Source organism: Stylophora pistillata, chromosome 13 (assembly GCF_964205215.1).
Source record: "Stylophora pistillata chromosome 13, jaStyPist1.2, whole genome shotgun sequence".
NCBI lineage: Eukaryota > Metazoa > Cnidaria > Anthozoa > Scleractinia > Pocilloporidae > Stylophora > Stylophora pistillata.
In genome coordinates, this window is record NC_142531.1 from 14,448,915 (window position 1) to 14,461,223 (window position 12,309).

At 38.8% G+C, this 12,309-nt stretch overlaps 2 protein-coding genes and 1 long non-coding RNA gene across 6 annotated transcripts in view; 2 read left to right on the forward strand and 1 right to left on the reverse strand.

The window, feature by feature from the left end:
- Nucleotides 1-40, forward strand: part of LOC148717765 (uncharacterized) — a 1,653-nt gene extending 1,613 nt beyond the window's left edge. The window contains exon 2 of the long non-coding RNA XR_015994541.1: nucleotides 1-40. This exon is cut by the window's left edge and continues 1,098 nt beyond it. This is a non-coding gene — a long non-coding RNA (uncharacterized LOC148717765).
- Nucleotides 1-1,158, reverse strand: part of LOC111320381 (uncharacterized) — a 5,845-nt gene extending 4,687 nt beyond the window's left edge. For 2 of the 4 annotated variants that reach the window (XM_088742800.1, XM_088742799.1), the window contains exon 1: nucleotides 458-791. In XM_088742800.1, the coding sequence (XP_088598926.1) occupies nucleotides 458-615 (158 nt within the window). In that variant the 5' untranslated portion in view covers nucleotides 616-791. Of the gene's footprint in view, nucleotides 1-457; nucleotides 792-1,070 lie in introns of those variants that run through there. The other 2 variants (XM_088742803.1, XM_088742802.1) reach the window with 2 other exon arrangements.
- A 99-nt stretch (nucleotides 1,159-1,257) lies between these two features.
- LOC111321820 (serine/arginine-rich splicing factor 6) lies at nucleotides 1,258-8,252 on the forward strand. Its single transcript, XM_022924793.2, has 7 exons — nucleotides 1,258-1,594; nucleotides 2,338-2,408; nucleotides 2,575-2,646; nucleotides 5,730-5,799; nucleotides 6,899-6,972; nucleotides 7,204-7,297; nucleotides 7,617-8,252. The coding sequence occupies exons 1-7, from the start codon at nucleotides 1,472-1,474 to the stop codon at nucleotides 7,980-7,982; spliced, it is 870 nt and encodes a 289-aa protein (XP_022780528.1). The 5' UTR covers nucleotides 1,258-1,471; the 3' UTR covers nucleotides 7,983-8,252.
- Nucleotides 8,253-12,309: the final 4,057 nt, after the last annotated feature.

Consider the following 12,309-nt stretch of genomic DNA (forward strand, 5'->3'; position numbering starts at 1 on the left):
TGGTTAAAGTATCTAACATAGAGTAACTTATTTATTTTCAGCCAGTCTTCTCGCCACTTCTTGTATTCTGCGTTTCGCGGCGCCGGTAGCTTCCAGATTCCTTTACTTCTCCTACGCGTTTCACAGCCAAATACTGAACAATTTTCACCTGGCATTATGTCCACTGACTTGATTAATGTTTTTAGCTATATTTTGAAGGTAAGATGTCGCTCGATCACGGAGAAAATCCAAATACTTAAACGCTACGTGACTGTCGAAACAAGCCCGCGGTGCCATTGTGGATTTATGTGTGCAGGGTCATTGTCACGTGACCTCGATAAAATCGAACAATAACCTATCCGACTGAAGTTTGCCGCGTTTCCTAACCAGTCCCCTCTACTAACTATGTAAAAACCGAAAAACTGGGATGAAAATTTGATGGAAACTGAAAATCTCACACAAAACCATCCTGACGAACCGTCTTCCGTTGCAAGATGACTTGTTTTTATCAACTGAGTTAGCCACCGTAAATTCTAAAGCTGACATGTTTGGCAGAAACGGAAGTGCCCTTGTTCCGATGCAGGCTGGTTGGCTGCCATATTTACCGCCGATACAAACATATTTCATAGAATGCATAATTAGCAATTTGATATTGTATCTTTGAATGGTGACGATGATGTTCGTGAAAAATGTTTACTCTTCAGAGTATACCTCTATCGGAGATTGAATCGTCTGTTTTTGCGAATTCCTGTTTGACGAGAATGTTTCGGTAAGAATCGAAGGACTTCTTTCAGATGTCTTAAAGGTCTCGGTTTGTGTGGTGTTGTCAACATAAGGTGTCCTCACGTGGTTTGTAGGACACAGGAGAAGCTGCCAATGTTGCAGATTTTTTGAAAACGAACCCACTCTGAAAACCGTCGGAAGTGTATTGTTTGTGCATGGTTTTCAGTCATTAGAAAAACCCGGAGGTACACCTGATTTTTAACATGCTCAACAATATTTCTATATTTTGTGGCATCCACGATCTCGACGATTTTCCGTGAAAATCACAGGGTTACACTGTCAATGGTGCAGGAATTCCGAACACTGACCTGATAAGGGCATCTCCTATCGTAAAAAAACTGAATTAAAGGGGTCCGGATGGTGAAAAACTGTCTATAACTATGCATAATTATGAAAACCACCAGGAGGCTTGGTTACTAAATACAGCTTGGTTTCTAAGCTCCTTAAGAAAAAAGTTTTGGTCAGCGGATAAAACGCAAAGGGTTGCGCAGGCAACAATCAGGTGACGAGTTACGTTAACAGCTATTCTTTGCTGAGCCGCCATCTTTACGGCTTCGAAGACACTATTTTCGACGGCGCAGTGTGAAATTTTGCTCTCGTTGCTACTCTTGTTGGAACTGGAATAGCTTTTACCTTACCAGGAACAGGCTCGAAAACTTTTTTTAAAGCTATCCAAACTGATTTGGTTAATATTTGAGGCATTTTAAAGATGAGCTGCCGAGTTTACCTGGGAAGACTGCCCTATGGCACGAGGGAAAAGGACGTTGATAAATTCTTTCGCAGCTACGGAAAACTGCGCGAAGTTAACTTGAAGAACGGATATGGATTTGTGGTAAGGCATTCGTATTCTATTTCTTGTCTCCATCTTTAATTATCACACTGAGAATGCAGTTTTGAACAAAATGCATTGTTCGTTTTCACACACCAATCGCCGCATATTTTTGATTGAATTACTGCAGTTCGTTGGGTTTTGGAGAGAGACTTTTGTGATGATTGGCTTACATCATCAAAGTAAATTTTGATATTTTCAAAGCTAAGTACTTGTTGATGATAATTGCATAAACGTAATTTCTTTGTTGCGTTATTAGCTAAGTAAGGTAATCCATTGTTTCGAGTGAAGTTTGGTACAAATTATACAAGTAAGGCCCGGTTTAAACGTCGCATTTTACATGCGCCGAATCTAATTGCCGAATTAAGTGCATGTAAATTGCGACGTTTAAATCAATGAAATTCGGCAGAGTTGTATTAAATGCGAGTTCAGTCGAATATTCGAGTGATCCAGTCGAATATGCGACTGAAGTTCGACAGTTGATTTAGTTACAGTGGCATATTGGCCCCATAGCATGAAGAGTAAATAACATTTTCAACTTCTGCTATCTGACAGGTTTGGTATCCTTTCAGGTTATTCTATGTAAATTAAATGTGAATAAAAGTCGTGTTACAGATGCCATTCTCTTTTCAGTCAAACACACTCCTGCCATTGGCATGTACAGCTGTAGAATTTATCAGAGCTGCTAAATAGCTAATCTCCAAGGAGTTAAGAGGAAACTTACTGAATGGTCAGGTATTTTTCAGGAATTTGAGGACCCTAGAGATGCAGATGATGCAGTTTATGAATGCAATGGCAGAGAAATGATGGGAGAAAGGTGAGCCAATTGAGTTACATGGAACATTGTTTATTGTACTGTATATCTGCAAAGGAGTATGGCTGGTTTCTTGAAAATGCTACAATTTCTTAGCTGTAGAGAGACAGTTTGGTCTATATTTTGAATGTGGGACTTGCAACCTGATCTATTTTCCTTTCACATTCAGAATTCTGGTGGAACATTCTCGTGGAACTGCCCGAGGCTTCAGTAGTGGTCGCAAGTCAAGAGCTAGAGATAAGTGAGTACATTTGAGTACTTTTTAACCAACCCTTTCCTTTCCTAAAAGTAGTCTTATCCAAGGAACAAAATTGTAATTTGGGAAAGTCAACAAAATAAACAAGTTTAACCCATTGACACCTGAACCACCCATAACCGCCCGAACCTCGCGATCGCCTCGCGCGAGAACGCTTTCCCCCCTACCTCCCATACTAAGTGGAGTTTTGTCCCCAAACTTCCTCTATAGTTTGGGAGATCAATAAGCCAATCAGAATCCGTTGTTTGCACATATATTTTTTTGACTTTAGGGGGTACTAGAGGGGCATTACTCTATGCGTCTTCACTAAATGATCAAATTTGAAAATATGGCATCCACGCGGCCGACCCTCAAAATTTTCAGGTTGGATTTTTCGTTCATTTGCGATTGAGTTAGACCTTGTGGAATTCAGAATGTAAAGTAACAATGCTATAGAATACTCTACTTGGAAAAGAATGGATATCCAGGTCTTAAAAGTGACAGAATAAGCTCTCAAGTCAACGACACTACGATTCTCTAAGGTGATGCGAATTATGGACGTAAAGTGAAAACCGAACTTTCGGACTTCAAGCAGGGCCTGGCGACAATTTGACGATTCGATGGCCCAGTAAATATTATGTTTGAGTAACAATGTGTTCAAAAAGTATAGTTTAATAAAAGATTTTGCCTCAAATCGAAGTTTTTTCAGAATTTTCAGCATAACGCTGCGCAATTTCTGGCCACGAAGGCAAGTAAACAACGATCTAAGCATGATGAATTTTACCGCGTGGGCTTTTTACACGTAAGAAATTCGTACGTTTTTCGCTTATAACAGTAAATCAAAAACTTTTTTGAATAAATCTGATGTCCCGAAATATTTCTTGGCCATTTTAGTCTTGCTTCCTATTGATAGATTCCATGAAACTTGAGATCTCTTCACTCACGGACAAATTTGCATATTCCCTTTTGAAATATGATCCACATGCCTATTTTCACACATGCGAAAATATTTAGCGATTTTTATCTTTCATCTTGATTTTTGAGTTAAAACGTAATATGCACCTATCGCTTTTTTCGCCGGAAATAAGTTCTCTAATTAGTCCTCTTTCACTGGAGCTTGTTTTTTGGAAAAGCTGATTTTTAAAAATTTACTGCGCTTTGTGTTTGCCTTCTTGGTTTCTCCAAAATTTTGACTTTTCGTTGGCACATGTTACACGTAAGTGTCAATGGGTTAAGAATCACGGTGGTGATGTGGGGAACATTTTTCCTCAGGGGATTGTTTTTCTTTCTGAGAAATTTTGCAACAAGTTAGATCAGTTTAGCTTTTTATACATGCTACTGTAGCTGTCAGCATCTCATCTGTGTATCCAAGTAATAACACAAGAAATTATCTTTTTCATATTATATGAAAGACTTTATTTTTTTCTTATTAATGTTGCTATTTTGCTGAGGATAGTGACTAAAAATAAATGTTCTAGTAAATGCAAAATTTATGCATACCTTAGTTTCTCAGTTATAAGATGCATGGTTTTTTTCAAGAAAATTCTGTCTTTGGGTAGAAAGTTAGTGCTGAAATTGAGGTGCATCTTGTAGCCAAGTATTTTTCCCAACTAAATCTTAAGATAACAATTTTAACAGAACTTACAGTTAAAAAGACAAGAAAAGGACACTTATTGTTGATCATTGACTTTTCTAGATCTGGTGATTCTGAAAAGAACTGGGGTAGCTCTGAAAAGAGTGGTTGTGGTGGTTCTGAAGGAACCATTTCTTAAACGGCTGCCATCAAATGACCACAAAACAAATCCCACATGAGTACAGGGCATAAAATTTACTTTTTTTTCCGGTAGCCACTTGGCTCCTAAATATTTTAAAGTGGTAGCCAATTCCAAAAAGTTGGTGGCCATTATGACACACACAAAAAAAAACTTTTTATCCTGTCACTGTACTAGATAGATTATCATATCATAGTGATACAGTCATACAAACATGAAAAATAAGCCTGCTAAATTTGCACAAGCTACAAAGAGGACACTAGAATGGATCATATACAACATTATAGGTTACCTAAATCCAAGATGGCATCTAGTTCAACATCGTGCATGTGCTACGTTTTAGAAACGAGCTTAACGAGGAACTTTGCTGCAGATTTATCTTTACAAATCTTCAACAATCACTAGATCTCTAGGTAAGGTGTGATTAGAAATTCTAGTTGCCAATTTGCTGACTAATTTTCAGGATTTGGTCACCAAAGTGAAAAATTTAGTCGCATTGGCGTCTGTATTAGGTGCAATTTTACGCCCTGGAGTAGAGCTTTTTGGTTCAAGGTGTAGCGAAGATCATGTAGGATCCAATCCTTTATTTCTATGGATTAAAAAGGAATACTGCTTTTAGAATACTAATCAACTTCCACAGAAAAGCAAACAAACAGAAAATTGCATACATTCTTAACAGCACATGCTCATTAATATGATATCCATGACAACAAAACAATCGTTTGAACCTCATTTCAAATTCCTAGAATTGTGTTTGTGTGGTTTGCTCAAAAAGTTCCTTCTCTGAATTAACTTTGTGGAGATAAAACCCACTTTCTTTGTCCATCCAGCCTTTTTTGTGCAGTGAAACTTGCATCCTTGGTGGCTTGTTGACATTTAACTGTTGAACACCTTTGATTATGACTTTTGGTGAGAGTTTTTCGTCATTTGCATTCACTGCCAGAGCAACCATGAAACTTTCTCAGATCCATCACAAGTTTTGTTAACTCTCAACCTTTTTGTACTTCTTATAAACAAGTATTTGGCTTGGCTTGACAAGGTTGCTAAGTTTGGGGTTAATCTTTACGAATCAACTTAACGGCCTGCTCCCAGTGGCTTGTCAGCTCAATTGGTAGAGCACTGCACTAGTATCGCAGAGGTCAGTGGTTCAAATCCCGTACAGGCCTGATTTTTTTCAGGTCTGATTTTCGCTATTGCATAATAGCGCTATCTACTGCGAAGGGTCGTGCATCATACGTACAGTAATCTATCATAATTATTGTAATGGTTTTACATCATCCGTACAAACCAAGGTTGTTTGTATTACAATGTTGTTAGGTATGGCCCACCTGTAAGGACACCATGGCGAATCACTGTTGAAAACTTATCAACTCGAATTAGTTGGCAGGTTAGTGAGAAGTAAAAGTCAATTTTTAAAGAAGGTTATTTTTTACTATTTTGAGTTGATCAGGGGAATGAAATGTATAAGTGCTGATCAGTTTTAACCTTAATCTGAACTGATTCTGGTTTGGCAGTTCACAAGTTAAAAAGTTGAAAACTTGATATTTTGTTTGGGCTCATTTAGATTTGTCAGCACATACAGTACATGTGTATGTACAGTGAAATTCACCTTATCAACTTAGATGAGTTAGTCAGGAATGGTTCTATACATGTTGTTGCCCTCCTTATATTTTGGTAAATTAACAAATGTTTTTATGGCTGAGTTTACAATATTCAAATATCGTTATCATAAATCGTGTTGAGGTTGGTTTACAAAGGCTGGATACCTGTAGCCAGGATTGTTAGTTCTAATATTGAATTTGGAGTTTCATGTTGGTATTTTTTATTGCAATGGAAAGGGTTTAGTCAAAAGGTTAAGTACCATTTGCTCTAAAAACTGCAGGTATTACTGGTATTCACTGCATTGCCTTCAAATATTTTCAGTTGCAAGATGCACTTGTGACGAGGGTTGATGTGAGGGTAGTCACAGATGCTTAGATGCTTAGATGATTCAAAGCTTCCCCTCTGATGGATGAGTGGCTTTGATGCACTGATGCCATCAGAAGTCAATGTATACAGTTGTGACGAGACGATTTTCACAAAGGCATGACGCAAAAACGCTTCTTGGCCCATGATGAATGATGTGCCCAGTGCATTGTACATGTAAATCAAAGATGTTGGACCCCTTTGAAATCATTAACTGTTGTATCACAATTTCTCATACTGAATATGATAATACCACTCATTTTCTATAGCTAAACGGGTAATGCAGAATGTCCTCCTTGTATGGCTGACATGATTAAGAACAGACAGTCATTCCTTTTGGAAATGAATTTACAGCAAAGCTGTTTTGTCTGTTCTTCATGGGGAGCAACAAATTTTTTGATGCAGAAGAAAGCTGCTTGGAAGTTTTATAGATTGAAATTGCAGAGCAAAATTTGTTTGTTAACAACTTTTTGGACTTAGTGAGGTTATATTTTACCTTATGAATTATTGCTTTTCATCAGGACCTGAAGGATTATGCACGTCAAGCTGGTGAGGTGACCTATGGAGATGCCCACAAACAAAGGCAGGGGGAAGGGTAAGTTTTGTTTTCTTTTTTTCTGAATGCAGTTATATTCTGGCGGATGTTTGGCAAGGAGTGTAATAATAAGGAGTGTAATATGTACCCATTACCTGTTGTTGGAAGAGAAACAGGGTTAAAAGAGCACATTGGATTACAACTGTAATTCAGTCGAGAAGGTTGTCTTTAAGAACAGTTTTTGAGAGAAGGCTATTAAGATTGAGTGTAACTGGTTTGTCTTTTATTTAGCACCCTAGAGTTTGCGACCAAGAGAGACATGAAAAATGCGTTGAGGAAACTGGACGGAACCGAACTGCATGGGAAAAAAATACGGCTGATTGACGTAAGAAACGATATCTGAAATCTCTTATCTCGTCATTGTACGCTGCATTTGTAGTGTTCAACAAAACTTTGATGTTCACTCAAAATGCGCAAAATATATTGTAATTCAAACTACAGTACACTTCTTTATTATAGTCTACATTAGCATACCTAATTACGAGCATTGACAACTATTTAGAGCGCATAACACTGACAAGTATGTGCGTAACATCTTCAACAGACACTTCAGACAGCTATGCTACAGCATTCTTGGTGATGTATGTATTTTCACTGCAATGTCGACTGCTTATTTTTGTTTTCCTATTTTCTTTAATACACAGGAAAGCCCACGCTCGCGATCTCGTTCCAGATCACGATCCAGAAGCAGGTCTAGATCCAGGTCTCGCTCTCATTCACGCTCGCGTCGCCAGCATTCGCGATCACGTTCCAGGTCACGGTCTCGCTCACCAAGGCGTAAGAGATCTCGCTCTAAGTCGCGCTCCAAGTCACCTAGGCACTCAAGGTCTAGATCAAAGTCACGTTCAAAGTCTCGCTCTCGTTCTCGGTCGCGATCCCCTCAGAAGTCTAGATCACGTTCTCGTTCTGCTTCCCGAACACCGAGAAATGACAAAGCCGGATCAGCTGAGCCTGGAGCTGACGAGAACCAGAATCATAATCCTGCTGATGGTGACACTGAGCCGCAGTAGGGCCAGGATCTTTTAAACCCCTTTGAGAACTCGGTGCTTGGTGCTGAATCTTTCTGCAAATTTTAACTTGAAGTTTTCTTGCTGATCATGAGCGTGCAGCCTGTATTCATGGAATAATTTATGTCAACCGATATTGAGATTTTGACGTGATTTGGTTTCTTGCAAGAGTTTTGAGTTTATTTTAATTATGCTGTAGGTGTTATTTTTAAGTCATTTCAAATGTAACCTCTTTTGTAGGAACCAGTAAAGAGAGCTTTTTTGTGGCGTTAAGTGTTTTGTGCGTACTGTATTATCAGTCAGCTGTGTCCGATAATTTGGGAGACTGCAAGAGGAAACCTCTTGCTAATTGGATCAAAGTATATTTATTGTCATTTTACAAGATTCTAAAAAGACTACTATTGTGTTGTGTCGGCGGGAAAGTAAAACTCCCAGTATTATTATTTTACAAGATTCTAAAAAGACTACTATTGTGTTGTGTCGGCGGGAAAGTGAAACTCCCAGTTGAATAGGACTATTGACTGAAAGTCTGCAATGTAGTAATAACTCCCAGGAGAAATAACTTCAAGAGCTGGTGTTTTGAGCGTTAGTCTTTCGTTGGAAAACTGCGTGGAGAGACTTGTTCACCTGATATAAGTACGCATTTTCTCCAGGGTGTTCGCAACTGATTCGCTCCGACGAAGGGCTAACGCCCGGAACGTCAGCTTTTATAATCGTTACGGTGGCCAATTTACCATTTCAACTTTGTTGAAATATCTAAATTATTCCGTTACCCCCACAGACGCAGCCCCATACAGTTTCTTTAGAAACTATCAGCCTTTAATGATTTTCTAAGGTACTGACAAGGAGGATTTGGTTAACAATCAAGACTAAGCTGGTGATCATTTTCTTTGCTCTCGTGATCCCAATTCGTGAATTGGAGGTGATATCATGAGGAGGAATAAGATGCCGGTCACTCAAGCTGGTGATCATTTTCTTTACTCTCGTGATCCCAATTCGTGAACTGGAGGTGATATTATGAGGAGGAATAAGATGCCGGTCACTCATAGGGGTCGAAGGGTTAGCTGCAACTTAATAAATATTTTAAAAGAAGAATATTTTTGGAATCTTTGTAACTTTTAAAATTGTCTTGAGAATTAGTCGTTGCCTAATTTCATTGAGCGTTGTCAACACGACCGGAGGCAGAGTTGGGAATATCCACACCCCGCAAGTTGCGGTGTTACCGTTCCAATCCTACCCTCTCTAGACAGCGGACTTGTTAGAGCAAGGGTAAATTGTCTTTCAGGATTAAAAGTACTTCCGGGCATGTAGATTTATACTATCCGTTCACAGTAAGAGTTGACCTCACCAGGTGATCTGAGTTGCTGGAGAGACATGGGCTCCATTACCAACCTCTGAACGGGAAATGAGCTTAGGTCCCTCCTCTTTCTTTGTAGTCGAGATTGGACTGCAGATAACGGTTAGAATCGAGCTAACAGCAGCTATTAAACACTAATGCTCATGATTTATATAAGCAGCCGGGGCGCTCATTTACTTTTGCCCAAAACTATGTAGGGATGTTGGGTCTCGGCTCAACAACGACCCATTTTGTTTAGTTTCCTAAAATTTTATTGTGAACATTACCAACATCTCTATCTTAATTGAAAAATCAGCAAACAGGGGAACGTAAACAGGTTTTCGGGAGTATCAACTAACGGAACATCCGAGGAACGGGCGCCAGGCGTTTTTATCAGATGTTCTCTACTGTTAAAGAGGGGCAGATATCATTCGCAGTCGATTTTATTAATAAAGTCAATCCAATAAGATATAGGCATGCTAATGAGCCTTATAAAATACGACATATCCCATTTGACATCATATATAGGGCATACTGGACTATAATGGTTCAAGCTATGCTAAACATACTGACTTCTAACCGTCTAAATAAAATCTGCACAATATGATTTTAATGATAGCAGCTTTGCGATATAAAAACAATGTTTTCCATATTTATTACATTCATTTTGAAATCACTGGTGGTCCCTGTAATCTGATTGGCTCTAACTGATGCGATTTATTCACGAATCGCACCATTTTTTGCTCTCAATCGCATCATTTTACGCTTGACTGAGTTTTTGACACAGACGTCAAAGTCTTTCTGTTTTGCATACAAAATAAGATGTAAAAGTGTTTCCGGTTCCGCTTTTATTTAAAAACCGACTCAGTACTGCATTAGTAAAATATTTGAATTGACCAAGTCCTGTATTTGGGCGATTTCAAAAGGGATGTAATAAAGTGGTAACTGAACCTCGTGTCATGCAATTTTGGTCTGAAATCGTCTTGTGATTTCAGCCCAAATTGCACTCCACTCAGTTCAATTACCATTGTAAATATGATCTGTTCCTTTGTATACCAGTTTATGGTGTTTGAATTCTTTTATTGTTGTGTCTGTTAGGCACAATTTTACTTCCTCGAGGAATCTGAAATTATTTCTCTTTTTTCGGTTATAAGAAACGAATACACTAAAAACCATGTAAATTTTACCTCCGTCATCAGAGAGTGTAACAGTTTACTTCCCACATGTACCGCGTTTTTAGAATACAAAGATTAATATTTGTCTTCATACCCGTCAAAAACCAACTATGGATCGGCGGTCACGGTGCTGTTTGAATGAACGCAGCATCTCGGCGGTCTAATCTGATCATTGGAAAAATTCAGTATCTGCGTCAATGCCTTGCTCTAACTTCTAATTGTTCAAACAAGTCGCCGAGATATGAGGAAAGGAGGAAAAAGCTAGACATTGCTATGCCACCTAGAAGAGGCTGGCCACAGGTTGTTATGCAAGACTCGTCCTCAATCGAATTTTTAGTAGATTTGAAGAAAGTTTTCGATAGTCTAGGTTACTTTATGGGATCTCAAAATGGGGTTAACCTTTTTTCTAATTGAGATAGAAGTTGCATGATTTCTGGAGAGAACTTTAAACTACATAAACATTGACAGACTCATTTGTTCGAGCAAGTTAAGGAGGCTTAAGTCTCAAGAAAGTCCATACAGAGTCACAGAATTCTAAATCCAAATCTCCTTCTAGGTATCTTAGTGTTCTAAGATTCATATACGGAGAGACTCTTGATGTTCATTTCTTTAGCAAAATTCCCATGATTGAAGTTCTTAATTCGCGCGATGTCGATGAATGAAAACGTAACTAAATTTATTATAAAGATGAAGTAATCTTGGCAGATTAACCGTGTAAGTGAAAAACTCCAATTAACTTCTACTTTCAACGCACTACTGCGAAAATTTCTAAACTAGTTTCGTCTATGACCTCGTCAGTTGATAATAAATAAAAATTGACCTCCCGCGCAACAGTCCAGCGCACTATCCATTGAGCTAACCGGGCGGCATGTTTGGGTTAGCTGACCGTGGGAGTTTCCATAGTGTATTCGTTGTTTTGCAAAGGGGGAAATTGGGTGGCTCGCTCCGCAGCACTTGGCGAGCACTAAGGAACTAATCAAACGCCAATGATCGAGCTGCGCACGAGAATCACGCGCACAAACAGGATCTTCATTATCATCATCATCATCATCATTTTTTATTTGTTTGAGCAGGTTGAATTTATGGCAGCTGATGTGGACCTGCTATTTTCCCACCCATCCCACTCCAGGGGAGGGCATCCATCACACAGTGATCTCGTGCGTGGGAAATTAACGTCTCCTGCCCCTAACCTTGCAGGAGACGGGACCTCCATTTATTCGTCCCTATCCGAGAAGACTAGAATATCTAACCATTTCTTGATGTTAACGTTTGAGAAAGTGTGGGTAAAACTTCGGTGTGGGTAAAACTCAAGGTCAGTTTCACCAACCCAAACATGACCACCTATGAAACTAATTATTCTCAACCACAACAAGCGATTAAAATGTCTAGCACTGTAAGAAGGAAATCCAGGAACTTAGCTAAGTTCAAGCACACACTAAAAATAAAAGATCAAAACTATAGATCTACCAAAATAACATGTAGACGCAAAAAGGCGAGACTTAACAAAACAAAAGGTAAACCTAAAAATACTCAAAATAGCAATCCTTCAAAATACTCTACAGCATTCCTCCCCGCCTAAATTAAGCATCGTCCTCGATGCGTATGGTGAGGGAAAGATTACATGCAAGACTTAACTATCTCATATAGAATAACTAAAGTTATTTTCTAAATTTTTACATATTAATTCAGCCCTAACCCAATCAAAACTCAAGGTCAGTTTCACCAACCCAAACATGACCACCTATGAAACTAATTATTCTCAACCACAACAAGCGATTAAAATGTCTAGCACTGTAAGAAGGAAATCCACGAACTTAGC

Bases quoted from the DNA above. Each gene is read 5' to 3' on its own strand.
- LOC111321820 (XM_022924793.2), top strand. From the start codon at position 1,472: ATGAGCTGCCGAGTTTACCTGGGAAGACTGCCCTATGGCACGAGGGAA. The intron at 2,409-2,574 runs GTGAGCCAATTG...TTTCACATTCAG, and splicing joins AGAGAAATGATGGGAGAAAG to AATTCTGGTGGAACATTCTC. The intron at 7,298-7,616 runs GTAAGAAACGAT...TTTAATACACAG, and splicing joins AAAAAATACGGCTGATTGAC to GAAAGCCCACGCTCGCGATC.